At 42.7% G+C, this 23,346-nt stretch overlaps 2 protein-coding genes across 5 annotated transcripts in view; both read right to left on the bottom strand.

Moving 5' to 3' along the window:
* Window positions 1-10,352, bottom strand: part of bcr (BCR activator of RhoGEF and GTPase) — an 84,108-nt gene extending 73,756 nt beyond the window's left edge. The window contains exon 1 of the mRNA XM_040157644.1: window positions 7,868-10,352. Within this exon, the coding sequence (XP_040013578.1) occupies window positions 7,868-9,491 (1,624 nt within the window). The 5' untranslated portion in view covers window positions 9,492-10,352. The remainder of the gene's footprint in view (window positions 1-7,867) is intronic.
* Window positions 10,353-11,234: 882 nt separating this feature from the next.
* The window catches only part of atp2a2b (ATPase sarcoplasmic/endoplasmic reticulum Ca2+ transporting 2b), a 28,714-nt gene continuing 16,602 nt past the window's right edge, over window positions 11,235-23,346 (bottom strand). Inside the window, exons 8-24 of one of the 4 annotated variants that reach the window (XM_040156746.1) lie at window positions 22,946-23,101; window positions 22,620-22,761; window positions 22,212-22,378; window positions 19,144-19,232; window positions 18,855-18,957; window positions 18,584-18,715; window positions 18,306-18,425; window positions 17,744-17,962; window positions 17,490-17,613; window positions 17,062-17,273; window positions 16,702-16,922; window positions 16,416-16,618; window positions 15,832-15,917; window positions 15,487-15,620; window positions 15,052-15,169; window positions 14,694-14,865; window positions 11,235-12,254 (exon numbers count right to left, since the gene is read on the bottom strand). In XM_040156746.1, coding sequence (XP_040012680.1) covers window positions 12,241-12,254; window positions 14,694-14,865; window positions 15,052-15,169; window positions 15,487-15,620; window positions 15,832-15,917; window positions 16,416-16,618; window positions 16,702-16,922; window positions 17,062-17,273; window positions 17,490-17,613; window positions 17,744-17,962; window positions 18,306-18,425; window positions 18,584-18,715; window positions 18,855-18,957; window positions 19,144-19,232; window positions 22,212-22,378; window positions 22,620-22,761; window positions 22,946-23,101 — 2,412 coding nt within the window. In that variant the 3' untranslated portion in view covers window positions 11,235-12,240. Of the gene's footprint in view, window positions 12,255-13,102; window positions 13,929-14,558; window positions 14,866-15,051; window positions 15,170-15,486; window positions 15,621-15,831; window positions 15,918-16,415; window positions 16,619-16,701; window positions 16,923-17,061; window positions 17,274-17,489; window positions 17,614-17,743; window positions 17,963-18,305; window positions 18,426-18,583; window positions 18,716-18,854; window positions 18,958-19,143; window positions 19,233-22,211; window positions 22,379-22,619; window positions 22,762-22,945; window positions 23,102-23,346 lie in introns of those variants that run through there. The other 3 variants (XM_040156747.1, XM_040156748.1, XM_040156745.1) reach the window with 3 other exon arrangements.

Here is a 23,346-nt window from a genome sequence, read left to right as displayed (position 1 = left end):
CCTGCTCGCTCCTGCAGGAGGGGGTAGGTTTCTTTGATCTCCCCCTGCTTTTCCCCTTGCTCGGTGGAGAAGCCGCGGAAAGATGGAACAAAGATGGAGAGGTGATGCACCTTTAATTGGCTGCAAGCGAAGGAAACTAGAAGCAGCTGGCTGAATGGACCATGGATGGAGAGAAGGAGGTGGAGAAAGAGAGAGAGAGATAAATTGGAAAAAGAAAGACGAGAAGGAGAAAAGAGGAATAATAAAGTGAGAGAGAAGACAGAAGAGCTTTAGGGGAGAAATGAGGTGGGAAATAAGAGAGAGAATGCCTCATTAAATGAAAGAAAAGCTCCATTTGATACATGTTAATTTTCTTAAAGCCTGGAATATCCACTCAGTGCGAGTGTAATCAGACTAAATGTCTAAACACAAACCACCATCACACATTATCATTATTTAGTCAGTGTACACTATACTTGTACCTCATTTTTGGCTGAGGAAATTATTGTTTATGTACAACATTATTCAGTTTTGTCAACCTCTCATGTGCACATAAGTAGTTAAACGTACATGCATGCCAGTGCTGACTTGTGAGTGATGATAATCCTAAATGCAATATATAGGACATCATGCATTAGTGCTGTAATAAGTGCAGTGTGATGTGAGCTGTCTTACATGAGGAAAAAAAAAAAAGTACTGGTAATCTGATTGTTAGGCATCTTCTAATTCCCAGACTAAAGACTGGAGATTAAGGTTTACATGTTTGCATGACTAGACAGGTTTCTGTTGCCCTTTAATCCAGAGAAGATATCACTGGGCTTTCAATTGTACATGTGTACAAGCTTACAAGCTCATGTCAATCATTCAAAGAGAATGTTTAAAATATTGCAATAATCACATTATTAATTGACCTTTCTGGATCTAAACTGCAGCCCAAAATCCATCTTGTTTATTTGGTCTCTCTTTATCTGCACGTCCCATTCATAACTGAAACAGCTTTCACTAGGAACTCCGTGAATGTGATGGAAAGAGCAAGTTTGCAACGTGTACTCTTTGCATATTCTTTGTACGGTGTATTTGCCTCTTTAATGTATTTCTGCTGTATGTACATTTCTCTTGATTATTTTTCACCTGCCCTCCAGGCTCAGATCATGTCTGAAAATACAGGTGTCAGAAGTCTTGCTTTGTTAAACATACAATGTTTTTAATAATTATGGTGTTAAAGGAGCACTCCAGCAATGGAATTATTGCACTTCCACAAAGATGAGGGACTGACATGGGTCAAAAGATCCAAAAACACTGGCTCCTACACCTCCCATGATGCACTGACTGACGTGGTTAATGTCCACATCTTTGAATCTCATCGCAGCTTGTAACACAGGCTTTCTGTTGAAAATTCTGTTCTTTTAATCTTTGTAAAAGGCCCGAGCTGAGATATTCGAGCGACATCAATTGAGTCATTTTGTTAGACTTGAGAAAGCTTCTCCAGACCTACGGAAGACATCATACAACTGTTTTCACTGGCTGAGTAATACTTTCTGTGAATATTAAATTGACTTAGACGTGTAAAATAGGTGGTGACCCTTTAATGTCTACAGTAGAGCACCAGTAAATCTAGACAAATAAAGCAGAATGCAGCTCTGCTGGGCTCTAAGAGCTGTGTGGGTCAATCTGATATCTATCTTCATAGACGCCATATTGCCTTGTGGTCTAATCCAGAAACCAGAAACCAGGTCTCTCTACCCCCCCAGCCCTCAATTTTAACCCAGTCCTTTAGAGAGCTGGCTGTGATCAATAACCCTTGCAGCTAACCTTGGATACACAGAAAACCAGAAAACACACACCAGCAAGCACTTACACTACAAGGTCAGAGGCCTGTGGTGAGCGGTTAGCGGTGGGCAATAACTAGCACAGTTCCCTTGCACTGTGGCCAATCCAGAGGACGAGCTCAGTGACTGCGAAAACACGGGCCATGTTACAGAGAGCCAAGATGGCCGCTGTCCCACAGCAGCTAAACATGGAGGTAAACGAGTCACCAGAATTTGTTTCCAGGGTTTTTTTTTTGTTGTTTTTTTCTGAACAAGATCTTTCATTCACCAGAGGCTGGATGGTTGGCATAGGATATATACAAGCACAAACAAAAAGGAGAAGAAATAAACAGAAGCAGGGAAGAGTAATTACCCTTTGGAGGGCTTGGAGTGTGTTCATGTGTGTTTGCATTTGCGTGTCTGTCTCCAGTGTCCAGTAATGATCATCCAATCTGCTTCCCTTCACCCTATGTCCAAAACTCTCCCCAGGCCTGAAGCTTATGGACAGTGGACACACACAGAACAACGACAGGTCCGAGGTCGAGCGTAGGGCTGAAACTAGTGGCTCCGGCCACACAAAACCAAGCCAGGCAGTTTGACTCTAACTGGGGAGCCGCCCACTGCACAGACATAATGTTTGACTTTGATTACTTTAAATTGTATTTAAATTTTTTAAAGTGTTACATAGAAGTCAATAAACTACTAACGGACTAGGGTCTTGTCGCTGGGAGCATGATGCCCTGTCATATCAAATGTGCTACAAAAAAAACCACTACGCAGCATGAATGTATCAGTGTTAAACTATAAATGTTCAAGACCAACTCATAAACATTAGAGCTGTTATTTATAATAGAATGCAGTTAAATATACTTTTATCAAAGCATAAAGTGCAAAACAAGCCAACTAACTCAAACCTTGAATGAATAAAAACAGGCTTTTCATTTTATCTCAGAAAGGAAGTTTTCTTCCCCCATAACTGATCACAGCAAAGGGAACAAAGGGACCGTTTTTGTGCCTGCATAATTGGTCCGAGCAGGTTGCACCAGCCCAATGAAAGGCTGAGCTGAGCACCCAGCTGGCAAGAAAGGCAGATCTGCTTTCCCTCTCCTCCCTCCAACTCAACCTCTTCTTCTTATCCTCCCATGCTTCTCTCCTCTCCTTTCCACCACTTATGGCCCGATTGTGAGTCTGCAGCTTCTCTGTGCCGGCTGAGGTAACCGAGGCTCTCACTGCCAAACTCACTCAACAGCACACACTGAACCTTTTTAAGAGCTACAGTAACCCCCAGTGTGAAAAGGGGGTCATTGTGCCAGGCCGGACTACTGTAGAGCATGTGGGATTGGCCGGGGGTACCACTGACAAAATCTCTTTCAGTGTCTCGTGAGCTGTATATACCCGTTCTTCCTTTTCATCCTCTGCCCCCGCTCCCTGCACACGCACATGCGTGCATACACACACACACACACACACACACACACACACACACACACACACACACAAACACGGAAAAACATACTGAATCACATGGTCCAAAGGCCACAACTGCACATAAACACCGAGGCTCCGAGAGGAAGAGACATACACAGACTCAGATGCTCTCTGGCAGCCTGCTCACACTCACTTGCTGCTACAAACTGTCATCTCCACTGATCAGAAAATCTCCTGAGACAGACAAACACACATACACACACACATAGACACACACACACTCAACTTTGATTTCCTAGTAAGTAAGCGTGGGTGTGTGTTTCACATCACGACGTAAAGCAACAAATATATTTAGAAAAATACCCAGAAACACACAGTGTAGCACTGATGACATCAGCTTTAATCCACAAAGGTCCCTCAGGGACACCAAGCCCTTTTCTGAGTGACTGTTTTTTTGTCTTGCTATAATACACATGCACATGCATGACACATGCATGCACTTCCAGTAAGATTTGATTTGACGATTTTTAGGTCAAAAGACAAACCGGTTTAAACTGGGCTCAATATAATTGAAAAAATGCCACATGTACCCATTGTTTCAACAGTATATTTCACTATGAAGCAGGACTGGGTTGCACTCAGCTATTCGGAAATCCATTACTGAGGCTGTGCAAAACAAAGTCCTTCCAAAAGAACTTTAAACTAGCTCGCAACTACCGGCTAGTTTCAAACTATTAACTAAATCAGGTGGTGCCATTGAAACGTATTAGCTAGTAAAGACTTTTGTAATGTGAAATATCAGATTATGCAAACCTGGCTAACCGTACTAGGTCATTAGCAAAATGTATTTGGCATAGTGTTTTGTCACTTGAGTTATATTGTCTTATTTTTGTGAAATGATGATTAAAAATCTTCCCGGTTTTCATTATTAAACAGCGTTTTATTGAGTGTCAGGTGTTAACCGTATTCCATATAATTTATTTTACTCTTCACTAGGTCATATATTAGCAAGCTAAAAAGAAGAAGACCAGACCAGAAGACCAGAAGGGACAGACCTCTTGGAGAGCACAGGAGGTTGTGCCTGCCTAAAATTACAGCCGCTGACACAACCCGGGTGAAGGACATGGAGGTCGTGGACAAAACAACCATTGAAGCTTTCTCAGGCCTGTCCTGTTTTGGCATCCCCGCCCTCAGAGACACAAACCCACAGGTATTCACTGCTTTTAGAGGCGGGTCTCTCTTCAAACGAGTCAGTGGAAACAGCGTACGGAGAGACTTAGCATTTTTGGTTACCACCCATTTCATAGCGGAATGCAGTGAAAGCTCCCTTTCTTCAGTTTAATGACCTCACTTAAACTTTCAGCAGGTAATATGTGTGTGGTTGGGTTGATGAACTCTCTAAGTAAGGCCACTGGGCATGCCTGCTATCACTGCTAAGCCTCAGAGGATGAGAGCTTTATCAGTTAAAATCCATCTGATCCTCATTCAGCTTTCCACAAATTAGATTTTTCTCCCACCTTTCCCTACTGCCTGTGTGTGAGCAACATTTTGACTGCTTTTCTGGGTTTCATTTTATTCATTTTGTGGCATGACTATGAACTTTTGTACTTCTTTAAAAATCAGTGTTCGTGTTCTACGTTTAATGAGAATGGTCTTCACAATTTCAGTGGTTTACTTGTAGGAAAGATGAGAAATTGAGTCACGGTGACATGAAAGAGACTTGTCAGTTGTCTAACTGAGCAAGAATGATCAAATACTTAATGTAACATTGCCGCACTCATGTTTCTTCAATTCACTTCAAAAATGAAAAGTTGGCAGCTGAAGATTTTGCTTCCAAACATTTTTTTACTGTTGCCAGGCATCTCTGCTTTCCCACTGAATGACACTCCAGGGAGATATCTTTATTTTAATCTTTCACTCATTTTGTCGTTCTGTTTTTCTGTCGTAGGCACAAAAGACCTGCTAATCTCTGCTCAGCATGTAAACTTTTGATCCTGAGCCCTCCCCCCTACATTAAATAAACAAAACACACCATGAAGCAATTACTACTGTTGTTGGCATGCAAGAGAAGAGAAGAGAAGAGAAGAGAGCAGAGAAGATGGTGTGACTCCACAGAGAGAGTGTGGTGTCTCCAGACTCAGGTCGACCACCGGCAGGAAACATCTTTCTTCTTCAACCTCAGTTTGAACATTATCACAAGCTATAACACAGGAACTCATCTGTGCACACCTTTTGCTGAGGGCAAAGCAGCCTCAAGGTATACAAGTAAACACCAAGGTTTGTGTGTCTTTGTGTGTGAGCCTGGGTCTGTGTGTGTCTGTTACGCAACGGGAGAGTTCTTCCCATCTGTGCCTCTCTGCAGCCCCCGCATCCCTGACCAATGAAGCGAGAAACGACAGCTCTGCCTTGCACTCTGCCTCCCTCGGTCTTCCTCACAACACCGTCCCTATCTTCATTATTCTCCCCAGCCGCCCACCAAAAACACACTCTTGACTCTTCCTCCCTTACTATCCTCCCTCCGTTCTGGTTGGCGTAAACTGTACACCACCAGGGCCCAAAAATGAGGCAATATTTATCGTTATCACCTTCACTGCCAAGATCACGCCCGTCTGCCCACAGCTTAAACCCCAACGAGAAAACAAGACCACTCCGCAGGGTGTCTACCCAACATTTTACTTCTTCTGTACAAATACCAGATTATCCCACTAAATGCATCGCTGTCTGTAACCCCCCCCCTCCCCGATCCTCCATCTCCGTCCCTGCTCTTCCGGCTCGCCTAACTCCCCACAGGGCTCATTGTTGTGGAAAAGATGTTAAAACAAAGAGAGCAGACAGTGCAGTGATAATCCCAAACACAGCAGCTGGGGAATTAGCTAGCCATTTGCTGGGGACTCACACTCTGGGTTTGCTGCTAACTATGCATAATCTTTATAGTTGTTAGAACTAAGAATATCAGCGTTGCTCTAAATCGTTGATGGTGTTTGCCTATTACTTGCCATCAGGGAGAGAATGGTAATTACAAGGGAGGATCCCTTTCATGTTCACCACAAATATGTCTGAGGTGGTCTTCCGGACAGGATGTGATCCTGCACTTTGACAATCGCGTCCTGTCTGGAAAAGACATTTTGGTTGATTCCACCCAGGCCACTGTGTCATTAGTTCTAGTCACATGAATGAATTATAGATGCACAGAGACCTGTCCTCTGTTCAGGATATTTAGGCAATGACGAGTATCAGGTTTCGGTAATGCCACACTGGATGAGGACAGTAATACCTTCAATACTGAGACACATACTACAGCTGCATAACATTCATGAAATTAGGCCTTTACATTACTTAAATTAGCTATAACTTTATTGTAAGGATAGGTATCTCTCGCAGGCAGGGGTTATAACATATCAACTGCACCTCCGTCTTCTTTTCTGCTTCCCCACTTTCTTTCTCTTTTTATCTTCGCGTTCTCCAGTCCCCAATCTAACACCCCAATTCTCTCTCCGCTCCTCTGCACTTTCACCATCTATCCGACTACCTCTTCCCATGTTTCCAGTTCATCCTGGCACCAGAGCCGGCATGTGATGCCAGCACCCTGCTGCCTGTCTGGTCCAGCAGGGCGCCAGTCCCAAATCTGTTACAATATAGTGGCTGCTCAAGCACTGCTCACTTCCACAGCAGAAAACCATGGAGAGACAACATGTCAAAATGTGCATTACTGCTGCAGACCGCACTTGGTAAACAGCATTCCATGTCTAAAAATTATGTTGAATATTTGAACTACCCGAGCAGTGTTTGGTTTTAGTTATGTGAGCTGGCGCAGCCTCTACAATGGAAACTTTACTGAGGAATTACAGTGAACTAAGCCCTCCTAATGTGGTTCTTGAAGCAACACACTCCCGTGTTGTTGTGCTTGAGTCTGTTAGCCAAGGTACCCAGTGCCCATGTCTTTTTGCCAGGCTGCACAGCTATCTGCTAGCTGCTATTCTATTACAGGTGCCAAGGCTCAAAGGCTGCAATTTAATGGTTAGGGATACTGCAAATCATTTTCTGGAGAGATTACAGTGGATTTCTTTTGTCCTGGTCTGTTATATAAGCAAGTAAACAGTTTCAGCTTGAGGTTCAGGGACTTTGTCTTCACACTTCAGACAGACAGAAAGAGAGACAGACACCTGTGATTGGAATTCCATACTCCGAGCCGCAGGAGTCGTCTGAGAAAGGCCGGACCTGCAGTTTCAACTTAGACTGACCGCATTTATTGTTCACCCACCCGGCTGACATTCCAGGAATAAGCAGAGGTGGATCTTTCATCTGTCTCCCACGCAAGGCCCTCCAAAGGACACACAGCCCTGCGCGTTTGCAATTGTGTGCACACACACAATTGTGCACACAGTATCAGTCACTTGAACTTTTGGCTGCTTTGTGGTTTTAAGAGGAAAGACGTGTTACATGAAGAAGGGGCTAAAAATGCAAAAGAATAGATGGCAACATAATTCCAGTATGACTAAATTACACCCATTCACTCAGGCTTTCATTCATTTTTCCTTCCTCCACACACAGCCAGGCACACTTGGTCTCTGTGTGGGCTCTGAAATGTCCTTTGCACTCCGGCCCACTGTTATCCAATTCAACAAAGATTAAAGACGGCATCCACAACTCACCTAAGTGGTCTCCATGGAAACTGTTGTCGTGGGATGTTCTACCGTGGGGCAAGAGGTCATGATGGGCAGCAGGTGGCCAGATTTGACCGGTCTTGCGAACGCTCACAATAGTGGCCTCAGACATGACCACATGGCCTCCCTGCTGCCGGTGGTGACGCTTCTGGGACTGCGGCGTCGGAGGGCTGCTGCTGTCCAAGGAATGCTGGGAGTTCTGGGAGTTCTGGGACGGGGAGCGGCTCTTCTCTCTGAAGGGCCGGCGAAAGGCCGTGGTGGGGCTGGGCGAGACGTGGCTGGACTGGCCTGAGGAGAAGTCCTCCTCGCTGGACGTCAGGTTCTCGTTGGAGCTGCAGTCCGGCGTGTAGCCGCCGCCTCCACCGACATCCTCAAAGCTGCCTGGGGAGTACGAGCGGCGTGGCCAGGTCAGGAGATGGTCGTCACCTCCCCCATGGTCTCTCATTGTGACTCCACTACCACCTCCACCACCACCTCTGCCATCTCCACCGCCACCTTCACCCATCATCACCCCACCAACGTAGACACTGGAGTAGGCCTGGAAGTCAGACGGCTGCCAAGGCGGGGGCGGAGGTTTGCCACCATTGGCCCTCCCTGAATGTCTCTGATTGGGCTCTCCATCTTCATATTCTGCATCATAGCCACAGGTGCTCTCAGTGGAACGTCCTCTATACACTGGCCTGGCACGGAGCTCCCCGGCCACTGTTGCCAAGTTACCTGGGAGGGAGTGAAGAGATCTCTTTCGCTCCATCTGCATGGCCTGGCTGCCCAGCGTGCTGATCTTGTCAGATACGTCACGGTCGTTGACCCTGACCAGACCCCTCTCGTGGTGGAATTCCATGTTGGTGTAAAATGGCGGTGGCGGCGGTGGGAGCTGCTTCTCCTGGCCCTTAGCTACATCACCTGCAGAGTGAGAGTTGGCTCGTTTGATCCTCTCAAAGTTGGATCTAAGAGCTGCCACGCCAAGTCCCATCCCGAGCTTGTCTTTAGGATCAGAGGGCAGCTCCTTGTCTGGAGGTGGAAGGGTGGGCCTCCGGGGAGAGACGGAGATGCCGCCTCTCTGCTTGGATGGCGAGAGGCCGTCCAAGTTGTCGCAGGACGTCGACTCAACTTGCTGGGGTACCTCAAAGGCTGACTCCAGGCCGTCTCCGTGGGAGGCTGACTTCCTGGCTGGTGGAGGTCTGGGTTTGGTCCTGCCAGCTCCATCTCCCAGAGGCTGAAAACGACTCCTATCCACAACAGCCCCACTACCACCGCCATACCCTCCACCACCTACTCCTACTCCAACCCCACCAGTCTCCTGCATGTGTGGCTGCTGGGACTGGGACTCTGCACCCTGTGTGGCCGCGGGGTCTACCCCCTCATTAAGAGGCGTCTTCCTGAAGCCCCACCGCTGCTTGTCATAGCTCTTCCTCTCTTTGGCCAGGAGGGTCTGCAGGTAGATCATGCGGAAGCGCTCCTTGTTCACCTCCTGCTCCAGGCGCCTGATGGACGCTTTGCACTTCTCCAGCTCCTGCTCGATGCCCCCGACTGACCGCAGCTCCATCTTGGGGGGCTCAGACTCTGGGAACTGCGCCTTCCAAGCCTCGATGAATCCCACCGGCTCCACCATAATGTGCCTAATTTATTTCTGTGACCGACCCCGATTCACACGCAGGGGGGTGGAAAGATGCCAAGGGCGCACGGTTTGTCCCTTCTCAGTCCGGTTCGCAAAAGAGTCCTTACCGACAACAATGTCCACCTCCAGCTGCGGAGCAGTGGCAGTGTTTATAACAGGCCTTTAGGTAACCCGTTCGGAGACACACAGTCTAATTGCTGACACTTGTCGTGGGTTGCGCAGTCGCAACAATACATCCCTTTCTGAACAAGAGAAACCGGCTGTTCAGTCGGAGGAATAAAAGGAAACGTGCGAGACAGAAAAAGGAATAAAAAACTGGAACAGAGCTCGTCTTTCTCATGCATTATTCCAGAAAAGGCCACTTTCAGAGGAATGATTTAAAAAAAAGGAAAAAAAACCATCTAAGCCTCGACACAATGACAGCAGCTGTCTTCGCGTGGTGACATGTGTCTGATCTGGATCTCAGGAAGAAAAGGAAAATTGAAGAAAGTGTTTCGATCTTGCTACGTTTACTCACTGTCTGAGTCTGCCTTCCAGGTTCGGCGGTGCCAGCTGCTCCGCTCAGTTTCGCCTATTCGTGTGGCGGCAATCCCAGGTGCCGCTGCTCCGGCTCCGGACCAGGCGCCTTTGTACCAGCGGCGCTCAAGGAGAATGGACAGAAAAGCGCAAAACGCAAGCGACGACAACATCGGAGTTTGTCAGAGGAGCTGGTCAAGCTGCGGGACCCGGCGTGAGTAAATGATTTGTTTCATTATCCCGTTTGCTCCGCGGCACGTAGGTGGCGTTGTTGCTGTTGGGGTCTCTTTTTTTCCCTCCTCCGTACGTTCTTTTCCAGATTTCTCCCGTTTCTCCGGCCGCGATGTTGCTGCTGTTGCTGTGCGCGCTCCCATCTCAGGCCAGCAACGCTGGAGGGCTGCGAGAATGGGAGGGACCAGTGACAGCGAGCCTGCTGGTTAAAGAGACAGAGCAGGGACGCAGTCACCCCTCACCTGAATATAGGTCCAGGCTTTTTGGTTGTTTTTTTTTTTTTTCTGGTTATGGAATTTCAGTCAAAACTTCTTTGCATTCTTAATTTCCCAGTCTTGTGCGTGAGTCTTTTGGCTTCTGTAAAACGTGGCACATTTGGTTCTTTTCTTTATCCCTCGATTGCTGTCTTATCCACTTTGAGTCAAGAAAGTGCACATTCAGGCAGCAACATACAGCCTACAAACTACATGTTACTGGCTCACAGTAGAGCCTTCACTTTTAACATGTCCTTCCAAATGTCTCCATAACCAGTGACGATGCCACTAATCCCAATATTTCCACTATTATATTCTGTATCAGCAGCTATTAATAAAAGTAATTTCAGCATATTCCCCCTCTGGATTGCTTTACAAGCCCTCGGCCCGACTTGTCAGATATAGTAGGTGCTATAAATCATGTGGGTGTGCTGTTGGTATATTTAACCTAATGCTGCCACCCAGTGGAGTAATATACGTGTGCGCGTGTGTGAGAGAGAGCGAGAGATATTTCCGTTAATTAACTTCACCACTTTTTAAAAAAACATTACCCATGAATATCTCAGTGTAGAGTTTATCTAATCTGTTAATCCAGTGGTACAAATTTGTTTTAAATCCTATAAATTACTGTAATTGTGTAAAACTCCAACTAAATACTGACCATTCAAGAATGCATGACTTATGAAAAAAAAAAAAAAAAGACAATTCAAATACTATATTATTTTATTTACCTGAAACCACAACTTCAGTAATGCATGTACAATCATTATTAATCTTCTATAATGATCGCCTTTTTTCATATGGTTAATATTGTTCTTCGACCAGGAGTTGCTGAGGGGACTGCACAGGTCCCCTCACATTAGATCACAGTTTTACAGCAGTTGATAAAGATACATGGTGATGATGATGATAATGCAGAGGCAAAAAGAAAAAAGAACATTGTTGTTGCAGGATTAACCAATGAATCAAAGTGTCAGTCTATAGTCCTTATTGAAAAAGACTAATTCATTAAAAAGTAAAAATAGTTCAGTGATCAGCCTACAGTAGTTAACAAGAGGTGGGGGCAAAGTTTAAAAAAAAAAAAAAAAAAATTCAAACTCAAGTAGAGCACAGTCAGGTTCAGCATGAGTCAATTTTCGTCGTCTAATATTGTGCAAATTACCCAAACCGTTACAATAAAAACAGTGATTTCCCAATATCTATGATATATCCATCTTAAAACCATCTTAATATGTCACTGGAGTATTATACATTAGAATCTATAAATACAAATTGCAAAGCCTACATACAGCTTAAACGCATGCATGATTTTTGTACACTGATGTACAGCTAAGACCATTCAACCCAGATTCTCTAAACTACCATGAAAGTTGGAAACAAACTCTTCATGCAAGAAAGGACGTTGAGGGTGTTGAGAACTTCCCTGCACACAAAACTGGAATAGTGTCATATTGATATAGCATCTGCACACAGAGGTATAAAGTGTGTTCGTGTGTCGTAATGCATGGGGCCAATGGAACTGTGTTTCCAGCCCAACCACTTTTTAAAGTAATACCCTTTATGTATTTGGTCTTTTACTACTGTGAAAAATCCTTTTGAAAACGCCCGGTACAAAGGTACACACTGCTGGTCGTCATGGTGTCTGGGGTGTGTGAAGTTAGAGTGAGCACACATGCTGGATGGTAGGACGACTCCAGCCTCTGAGCCAACTCTGAAATTTTGATACGTTTTTTTTGTTTTGTTTATGAGAGCCAACCTAAAAGGGAGAGAAAAACTACATTAGTACAAATCACCATTAAAAATTCCACGACCAATTTGTTTTAAAATTGTGCATTTTCTACCATATTATCAAGAGTAGGTATCGGTTTTGTGAATACAAGCAAGTGTCAGAGTGGTGAAAAGAACAGCACACGGTGACATTCATAATGGTGGCATGTGGTCAACATCAAAGCCAAGTTTTTAGGTTTTCTCTGAGGATTGGCAACACATAATTGCATAACTGTAACAGGAAGATTAACAATTAAAACTGCTTTTAGTGACCCTGATGCCTTAAAGTTATCTGGAGACCATTATTTCCCAAAAAGCTTATCAATTCCATGGTGACCAGTAATCAAATCTCCATTTGAGGGAGCGCTTCTTTTTAAAGAAAAAAAAACAAAAAAAAACATCTCTGCTCTCTTATTTTATTAGATTCCACTGTGGTGAGGTGGTATTTAGTACAGTATGAAAAAGACAAATGGATACTCACTCTAGTGACAGGGGAGCCAATGGAAGGCATTGAGGAAGAAAGCACACAGTTGTTGTTTAGTGGAACACACGCACACAGTGCCAACAAACCCAGGCTTCTACCCCCAAACAACATGCCTTAGACAGGGGAATTCTCACAATTGGAAATTTCCATACAAAAGGATGCGTAGGATTAGTGCAGTTGACTGTATGGACTCTGATCCATCATGTATACACTACTACAAAGTATGGTATCTCCAGCAAAAACTAAGACCTGTAAATATTAAAGCCTATAAGTCAAATATACACAAGATCTGTTTAACTGTGTCATGAATATCTTCTTCCCATCATGTTGTGCCAAGAAAACTGAAGCATTCATATGTCTGAAATGATATGTATTCAAGTATCATAACGCACATACAAAAACACTGGATATGAATCATGTCCACAACCATTGGCCTTAATCGTATTAAATAAAGACAGAGAACACTTTGATTCAAAGGGTTCAAGAATGTATTTTTTCCTTGAAGTAAAAAACAACATTTTGGGTTCTTCTTTGCAATCCAAGTTCATTTGGAATTCTTCTATTAGTATTTTTTCTTAAGATTTTAATATTACTGTCCTTTGAATCAAACGCTATGGAGATGGTAATTAATATACGTCATCCCCAACCAGTTCTGTCTTCAAAGCAAAACACAAATAAAGTTAATGAATGTCAAAAAAAAAAAAAAAAAAAAAAATCAATACAAATAATATATATCCTTAAAAGTGTTAGAGTGAAGGAAGATTGTGTTCTTTGTTTTCTGCACAAGCAAATAGGGGCACACCTCAGATGTTACACTTTAGCAAGACCGTTGAGGAAAAGCATCTAGAGATGAGCAAAAAAATTCTTATCGTATTGAGGTAGCTGTGCTCTGCCCAGTGCAGAAAAACTGGCTTATTTTCAAATCATTGTAGTAAAAAAACATCAATGAAGTTAATTTATACTCTAACAATTGGGGGGGGGGGGTTACACAATTAAATTAGAAATGAAAAACCACGTATAGTTCATGCTTGGTCACAGGACATGCGGCTTTTGTTTTTCAGGATTTTTTTTTTTTCTTCTTTTGTTTAAGCGGAGCATTCAAACGTTCACCCCCAAACCTTTCCCCATCCTCGTCTGCCACGCGGAGGTTGTCCTCTCTGAAAGAGTTCTGAGTTTATACTGAAGACACAATGGTAAACGTTAGAAAATAAATCAAGGCGGTATGTCTAAGCCACACTGGTCAAACAATTTACAAAGCCATTTAAAAAAAAAAAAAAAAAATTGCATAAAATAGTGTTCATTCTCTGTACAGATCAATGAATTTCTGAAATCTTAATTTTCTTTTCATGAAGAGGGAATCTAAGCAAAACAATCTACTGTTATTACTGTAGTGACAGAAGACAAAAGATATTCTGAAATCATTAAAAATATAAACCTCAAATATTGACATTAACACCAAAAAAAAAAAAAAAAAAAAAAAAAAACTGGCAACAGTATATTTTCTCTCAAACCAGCAACAATTCCACAGCTACAGGAGTGACGGTCTTCTAACACTCACATGTAAAGCCTCACCCATTCACAAATCCTGTCCCCAATCAAAACAGGTGACTTCTCAATGTTAACATTTTATATTATTTTGTTACGTTTCATGTGTTAAAGTTGGTCCTTCTCGTACACACACGGTAGGCACACACAAGCACACACACAACTCTACAAACGCGCACACACGCTAGCTATGCACATAGGAAGGCAGAGAGGGAGGAGGGAGAGGAAAGAGTGAAGTGATGGTGGTGGTGGGGGAGGGTGGGGGGGAATGGAAAAGTTGAGGTTGTGCTCAAGTCAGTCAGGACCAGAACATGTCGGCCATGTTAGTGTCGGAGCTGTAGATCCAGAGGACCAATGGGAGGGAAATGGCCACAAAGGGCCAGGAGATGCCCTCCATACATGCAGACAGGAAGCAGCCCTTGGAGCTGGCAGGCTTCTCCAGGTCTTTACCAGGCTCCAGGTAGTTCCTGGCAGCAAACTTGAGAAGCTCATCCAGCAGAATGACAGGCAGCGAGATCTTGAGCACCATAAGCCACTGTGTCAGATTCAGGGGGGTGATCTGGAAGATGATCTGAACAGAGGCACGCAAGACAAAAGTTACACTGCTCATCAGTGTGCGTGGTATGTTTTTGCATTTTGAGAGACATCAGACTAGATCTCTAATTTAGCATCATGTTTGAACAACACTATTTTAATTCTACTTGTCCTCACTCCACAGTACCCAATTATGTGTCGAACTAAAAAAAATTGTTCTCACTGGAAGAGGCTCCACATAGAGGATAAGGAAGTGAAGAGACATGGAGAGGCAGATGGCTCCCAGCAGCCACACATTCTCCCAGGGAGGCATACGCAGCAGAGACTGGTTCTCTGACACGCTGAGAGACAACAAGGACAAATGCATATGTTTGTTAAAAACTCGCTGAAGATCCATTGCTTAGAAGTACTGCAATGCAATTTATTAACCCACGTAAAACACATGGTTTGTGTGTGCAAGTGAAAGAGGAAATAAAAACCAGGATGTTATAGCACACACTTTGAGTAATACAAGTAAAACATAATTTAGGCCTAAGCATGCAGTAACTAGAAGTGGAAGTTGTAAAAAAGTTTTTGTTTCTGCTGACATAGGAACAAACCTGCTGAACATGTCAGACCTGGTAATTTCTAAACTGGAAGATGCCTTGCTCACACTAACCTGTTTAGGGCATTGCACATCTCAATGGTGACCAGCACAGACAGGGCCATGGTCATAGGGTATGGGGACTCAAACATCTTACAGTCCAGATCCTGGAAGTCTGGATTCTCTGCACCACACTGCAGGAAGTGGCTCTATAAGAAGTGAAAAATGATTCAGTCATTTCACTATTTGGGGCAAACCCAACCCCCCCCCAAAAAAACCAACCCATCCACCCATCCACAACCCCCCCCCCACACACACACACACACACACACACACACACACACAAAGCTAGCAGCAGATAATTTTAATTTTTTGCTCTCAAGTGTGTTGAATTAATAGTTGTTTGGCTGTAATTCATACCAGCTGGTAAAAGGTTATCCTCGGTCCATCCTCAGCAGCAACGAACCACCAGGCAGCAGCACCAACAGTGGCAGCGCCCACATAACCTGGTGACACAAACCAAAAAGACGTCATTCACACATGCACACAATGACACAGAAGCCTGGTTACTTAAATCTGAGAAGACCACAAACTAATTACATATGAGTGTTTTCCAATGACTACCTACATTAACTCTACATTCATGTTGCAGATTTGATCTAGGTAATTGTTAGTTTTTGTACTGATTAAATGGTACTGCTGGGACATTTAACCAGCAGCTCTACTGAATGATTGCCAGTTGCTGGTTGATGCTTCCTAAAGGTTTCTGCCAGTACTTATATACCACATTCAAAGAAACAAAAGGACATCAGAAGGCATTATTCTTGAATTACCAGTTCATATTTAATGTTTTTTTCCCCCCTCCAATCACTAGTCCAAATGGTAAAAAAAAAAAAACAAAAAAAACAAACAAAACAAAACTAGATTAGAGTGTCAAATAAAGCACACACACACTGTCAACAAAATAGCCTTCTACAAATAATGATCCAAATTTCCCCACTTACATCCAATGGCTAGGTATCTGAAAAACAGCCATCCAGAGATTAGTGGCTCGCGAGCGTTGCGTGGGGGTTTGTTCATGATGTCCAAGTCTGGTGGGTTGAAGCCCAAGGCGGTGGCAGGCAAACCGTCAGTCACCAAGTTGACCCAAAGCAGCTGAACAGGGATAAGAGCTTCAGGGAACCCCAGAGCTGCAGTCAGGAAGATACTACATACAAAAGAAGCATGATGTATGTCAGAGGGATTGAGTTATACAGGGAATTTTTGTTTATATAAACAAGTCATCCTTACCAGACAACTTCGCCCACATTTGAAGAGATGAGGTATCTGATGAACTGTTTCATGTTGTTATAAATGGCTCTGCCTTCCTCGACTGCAGCTACAATGGTGGCAAAGTTGTCATCAGCCAGCACCATCTCAGAGGCCGTCTTTGCCACAGCTGTGCCTGAGCCCATGGCAATGCCAATCTCAGCCTTCTTTAGAGCAGGAGCATCGTTTACTCCATCACCAGTCTGAGGGGAAGGTGAAAGCCGGAACAGGAAATCATGAGTAACCTTACAATTTTTCAGTGTTTTACATTGTATAAATGTATTTATCTGTCTATTTTGTTTAGAGACAATTAACAATGACTCAAAATGTCCTTTCTCTTACCATAGCTGTAATCTCATCATAGGACTGCAGGTACTCGACAATCTTGGATTTATGTGAAGGCTCAACACGAGCAAAGCAGCGAGCCTTCACCACAGCTTCTCGCTGTGCAGCAGGTGACAGATCATCAAACTCTCGGCCAGTGAAAGCCATGCTGGACACGTCATCCTCCTCACCGAAGATACCAATTCGTCTGCAGATAGCCACTGCCGTCCCTAAAGTATAGATGAGAGTACATTATTTACTTCTTAAGGGTTCCTGGGATGCAAGTGTGTAAGTATGCTTAACTTTAGTATATTTTCAAGCATTTTCCTCATGTGTATAGTGGTAAAATGTTCTCTTGGATTCTTGAATGAACATTGCGCAGAAACTACAATGACATATGCCAGTCAAATTTTATTTTCTAAGCAGACATGACTCTCTCTACATACCTTTGTTGTCTCCAGTGATCATAATTACTCGGATGCCTGCAAGACGGCAGAGTCTAATAGAGGCTGCCACCTCTGCCCTGGGAGGATCCAGCATGCCCACACAGCCGACAAATGTCAGATCAGTCTGGATGATAAGAAAAGAAATATAACTGTAGCTGAACAAATTCACACCAGATTATGGAACATGGAATCCAAAAATGTGAGAAAATCTTTAGCAGAATCCAGCAACCATATCCATCTGTCCCAGCTCTTACCTCATACTCTATAAAGCGAGTGGAGTCCTCTAATGCCAGTTCATCTTTGCTCATGGGGTTGTCTCGGGTGGCCAGAGCCAGACAGCGCAGAGTGTCCCTGCCAGTTCCATATTCCCTGATGACAGACATAAGTTTTTCCTTGATGCCAGGTGTCAACGGCACTTTGTTACTACCTACACGGATGTGTGTGCACCTGTCAATCACTCCCTCAGGAGCACCCTATAAGCAAGCAAAGAGAGGAGAATGAGAACAAATGCAAGGAAAGCACAAAACAGTGTGTAAGAGAAACATTTTTAATAAGCAAAACTTATTTAAATATTTTTCACAATGTGAGGAAGCCATTTGATATTTAAAATCATTTGGTGATGATGAAGACTAATTCTAACATGATTATTATTGTAGTATCAAGCTAGTGAAAAGCATTTATTTTAATAACATGGATTTAAAAAAAATAAAAGCTGGTCAACAATATCTATTGACACCAGTAATGTCATGTTTTTTCTATGTCACAGCCTTGGGAGTTTCAAACCCCACAGTTAGTCTCAATGTGTCTTTTACTTACCTTTACAAACATCTTGCCAACAGAGGAGCGGGCTTTATTAGGAGTGCAGTACACAGACATGGACTTCCGGTCTCTGGAAAATTCCAAGGTAAACTCTTTCTTCATCAGCTGCTTGATCACCTAAAGATATGATAAAACACAACTGCAATAAACACACCCCTATCCTTTAAAGAAGAAATGTATTTAGTTTGCTTCATCTTATTTGAAGTATATAAAAAAGCTTGAGAGCACTATTTGAATAGCAAATAAATGACTTTGAAGAACTGAAGGTTACATACAGTATTACACGCGTTTGCTCGTTCAATCTTGGACAGGCCTTTAACATCGGTATCAAACACATTCATCTTCTCCACCAGGCATGTGAGAGCTGTCTCTGTGGACTCACCCACCTTCTCATACACACCCTTGGTCTGCAAAGAAACACACACACACACACACACAAATGGTCAATCTTCATTAGAAAATGTCACTCAAAACATGAAAGATGTTGCCAACTGTGCCTAGTGGGATTATGTGCCAGTTAACATGCAAAAATGATTTGCTACCAACCTCATTATAGTCCAAGGAGGAGTCATTACAGAGAGCACAGATAGAGGCCAGTTCCACCAAGGCATCATACTGGGAACATCTGACTGGTTTGCAATCATGGAACCTAAACAAAACATGGATGTAAAAAGGAAGGAACTAGTGAGCCAACTGTGCAGAGCGGTGTACAACAAAAACATTTTCAATTTAGCTTAGAATAATCTCTTCTAAGTAGTATGAAATTGATTAATTTTGTTATATACAAATTATTTTCATTTTAAAAACACACTGGCTGAATACACTAAATACTCACACTTCTCCATCTGGGGCATATGTGGAGCCTGTGACAGTGAATTCCTTTAAGGAACAGTGCTCACCCTCTGCTCGGTCAATGATAAACATCTAGTAACACAAGAATTGCAGAGACAAACTATTAGTGCTTAACACTCAAACTACACACCTACTATCTCTGTTGGTAAATGCCTCTTGATAAAAAGGGACAGGAAAAGGCTGAGAGGCCGAGGGACACTGCATCCAGCAGGTGGCAGCAGAGTACCAACCACAGTAAAGAAACCTTCACATCATGAGTCCACTTGAACATAGAACAGGCTATAACAATGAAATGCTGAGCCAAAGCAGACATTGAGCACTCTGGTGGGGAGGGTCCATAAATGTCATCTTACATGCAAGGCAGACAGAGTTCCTCATGGATACACTGTGTATAAAAATGAATCAGTCTTAGGTGGAAATAGTTTGACCTTGAGTATCCAAACCTTTGGGTAAGAAGAGACTAGTTATGGGCTCTGGTTTGTTCAGGGCCTTTATAACATTCAATAAAAAAAAAAATAAAAAAAACACTTCAGACTGTTTTAGTTGAGATGCACATAGCAGAATTTGAATTTAGAGATATTGGAAACCAAGACCAAGCTTAACGTGAGAAAAAAAACACAATGGCGGTTTTGAGGTTAGATGACACTAGTACTGTTACCACAGCGGTCAAGGGTATGCATTCACTCATACATAACACATTCATACATCTTAAGCACCACATTTGGCAAAAATTGAGAGGGTCGGGAGGGAGATGCAGAAGTGATGAAAATAGAAATATCTGAATAAAATTGATGAGCTTGCATTATGGCTGCACTCCCCTCAGGCACCAGCAAGACTACAAAAAGCAGTTATGTCAGTGGTGTTCCTTCCTAAAACACAAGAATAAGTCAGAAATTGAATAGAAACATTCATTCACTCAGGGCAACTCATTTTAGTACTGCCCCGTTTGGACAGGGGGAGCCTGGATGTTTCTCTTTCAGTGACCGTCAAATAGCCAGGAGTAGTATCTGATGGTTTCCAAAATTAAGCCTTTCAAAATTGATATACATAATTCTCACTGTTAAAAAAAAAACAAAAGTGCAGGATGACCAAAGGAAGAGGAGACAGACAGCAGGAGAGATTATTTCAGCACAAGGTCGGTTATGCAACTCTACCGCTGGTTCTGCTGCAAGTGACTAAATACTGCATACTGATCAGCATGCTGGCTGAACAACAAGGGGGAGGAGAGCGGAATGAGGAGGGAAACAGGAGGGAAACAGAAGACCAACAAGATTAAGTGCTGAAGAAAAGAACTGAGTAAGATGGAGGGACAGAGCAGGAATGAGAAGTATTAAAAAAAAATGAGACACTGATGGGAACAAAGGAGCTTCGATGCAACACTAAAGGGGAAATCATAAACTTTGTAAGTCTGAAAACAGGTAACATTTCATATAGCCTGAAGTTGTTCATGCTCATATAGGATGAGAAAATAAATATACACACATACACCACGTACTTCTGAATCTTATTTAATCTCTGCCTGTGTACAACTAATTCCTTTATTATCCATTATTAGCTATTCAACATCAACAGTGCTCAGTGCTCAATAAATCCCTGCCAGTAAAAGGCTGTCAGGGTTGTTTTATTGCTCAGTGAAAAGTTTACAATTGAAAAGTTCTCAGATGTAAGGAAAGTAGCCAGCCTTTTGCTCTTTCCAAGTCTGGCATGTGGTTTTAAAATTCTATTTATTTTTGTTCTTTTCTTTCATTTTTCTTCCGTTTCCCTGTGCACTGCAGAACTTGTCACTGCTAACTGTACTGTTTCGCCGAAGAGGATGTGGACAAACCATACGCTGTCTCTGTGACACATGGTGTGGACACCATTTAGTCGCCATAACTACTTAAATACTAATTCTTGGGTTTATTAGAATTTTGGGACGTACAAACAAGGTCATAGACCAAAAAAATGTTACGACACCTGGCATTAAGAGAAGGAGAACCTATGTTTAATAATTATAATGATAATAATTTTAGCTACTATTCCACTGTGTGGATGACCAGTTATGAGAGCATCGTGGTCAAACGGTCTGAAATGATCTTTACACTGCTTACACATAAAAAGAAAACCAGATCTAAGACAGCATAAACTGTAATGATGCGCAATTTACACAACTGTCAGAAACCTCAGGCTCATGCATGCATGTAATTGTGATCAGTAATGGTGGATTATTTTTGTCTAATAATTGATTGTTTCTTTAATGAACCTTGACTATTGTTTTGTTTGTATATTGTTGCTAACTGGTATGCTAGTCTGGCACTCTCACCTGTTGATATTCTAAAATACTAGCCTACTGTGAAGTGTCTTGACTCTACAAGCTGCAGGCAAACATTCACACTGGTTACTATGATACCAGTGTAAATGTTGTTAGACAAGCTTACAATGTCAACTTCATTTCAGGTGAACTGAGCTGTTGAAGGTTAATGAGCCGACTTTAAATTACTGCTCTCAATAGCAACAATAGCCCATACAGTAAGTATATGGGAAATAAGTGGGGAAATATAGGATTTCTGATTCACTGTCTAACTAATTGCATGAGAAAACCATAAACATTTTATTTTTAAACTCTAAACAGCCAGGTACACTTCAGTTGTTCATGAGAAGGCTGAGAAATACCTGGCAGACAACATGTTTGTTTTGTTTTTTCAAACATCAATCAAGTCAAGCGGTAATGACAAAATCTTTTTTCGTTGAAATGTTCTTTAACATTTTATAAATTTGCTGTCTCTTTTTCACAGAAATTTGTATCTTACCATAATTTGTTGAAGCTGCGAATTTTAACATCTTATTCTAATGGCAGATGGCAGATTTCTGACTGGTTACCCCAGAAACTATGATTGCCTACGCTAGCAGGCTAGGTTGGCTCCTTCAAAAACCATTTCAATCAAACATGTAATTTTATTCTATATCTAGACTGCAGTGTGTGTATGTATCAGATTTATGAATAAGTACATGAAATTCACAAAACGAGAGGTTTCACGTTTATTCTCTCTGTCTTGTCCACTTTTTTCTTACCCTGCACACAGACATCTGATTGGTGGTCAGTGTTCCAGTCTTGTCAGAGCAGATGACAGATGTACAGCCAAGTGTCTCCACAGAGGGCAAACTACGGACAATGGCATTCTTCTTGGCCATGCGGCGTGTTCCTAATGCCAAGCAAGTAGTGATGACAGCAGGCAGACCTGGAGAGAAACAGCAATTGAAACACAGAGGAAATAAAATTGAGACATCCATTTATACTAATTTACTCAAGTGATGAAACTACAATATTTTGTCACTGTAGCCTGAAGTATTGATAAATAGCCCATTTTATAGGATCTTCCAACCAACTATTCCAGCAGTCTAAATAGCAGCACAATATAGGAGCCTCTCAGAATACACATGTCAAGGACATGGTTGCATTTGTGTAGCTCTCCAGCTTACCCTCAGGGATAGCAGCAACTGCCAGAGCCACAGCTATCTTGAAGTAGTAGACAGCGCCTCGAATCCAGGAGCCTCCATGGACAGGATCATTGAAATGTCCAATATTGATGATCCACACAGCAATGCAGATCAGTGAAATAACCTTGAATTATACAACATTAGTTTAAATTTAAAAATCATAAAAATCATATTAAAAATCAATTTATCAGAATTAAAACGTTATAGATTTTGAGCAAACATAAATAACTAATGTTTTAAAAAACATTTTAAAGTACAAAAAGGCAAAAAACAACAGTGTGAGAAAATAATGTAACTTCACTAATAACCTTGGATAGTTGCTGTCCGAATTCATCCAGCTTTTGCTGCAGTGGTGTGCGCTCCTGCTCCGTTGATGCCATTTCATCTCGGATTTTGCCAATTTCTGTGTTGCCAGCAGTGGCCACCACCACACCGACAGCCTTACCAGCGGCAATGTTGGTGCCCTGTGAAGGGGTAGTGAACAAACATATTACATGTTAAGCTTCCAGTGTGTGAAACTAGTTGTGAAACTGATTAAACAAGTTTTCTGAGGCGTGTCATGAAAACCCAGACAGGAGATTCAACAAGTAGCAAGAATCAACATGCAGCAAGAGTTAATACATCACTTTCCTATACAAATATGGAAATGTCTTCCAATAAAATACAAAGAGAAGGAGGAGGAGGATGGCAGCAGAACATTGTTGCCTTT

Source organism: Xiphias gladius, chromosome 20 (genome assembly GCF_016859285.1).
Source record: "Xiphias gladius isolate SHS-SW01 ecotype Sanya breed wild chromosome 20, ASM1685928v1, whole genome shotgun sequence".
Classification (NCBI taxonomy): domain Eukaryota; kingdom Metazoa; phylum Chordata; class Actinopteri; order Istiophoriformes; family Xiphiidae; genus Xiphias; species Xiphias gladius.
This window is presented reverse-complemented; position numbering and strand designations above follow the sequence as displayed.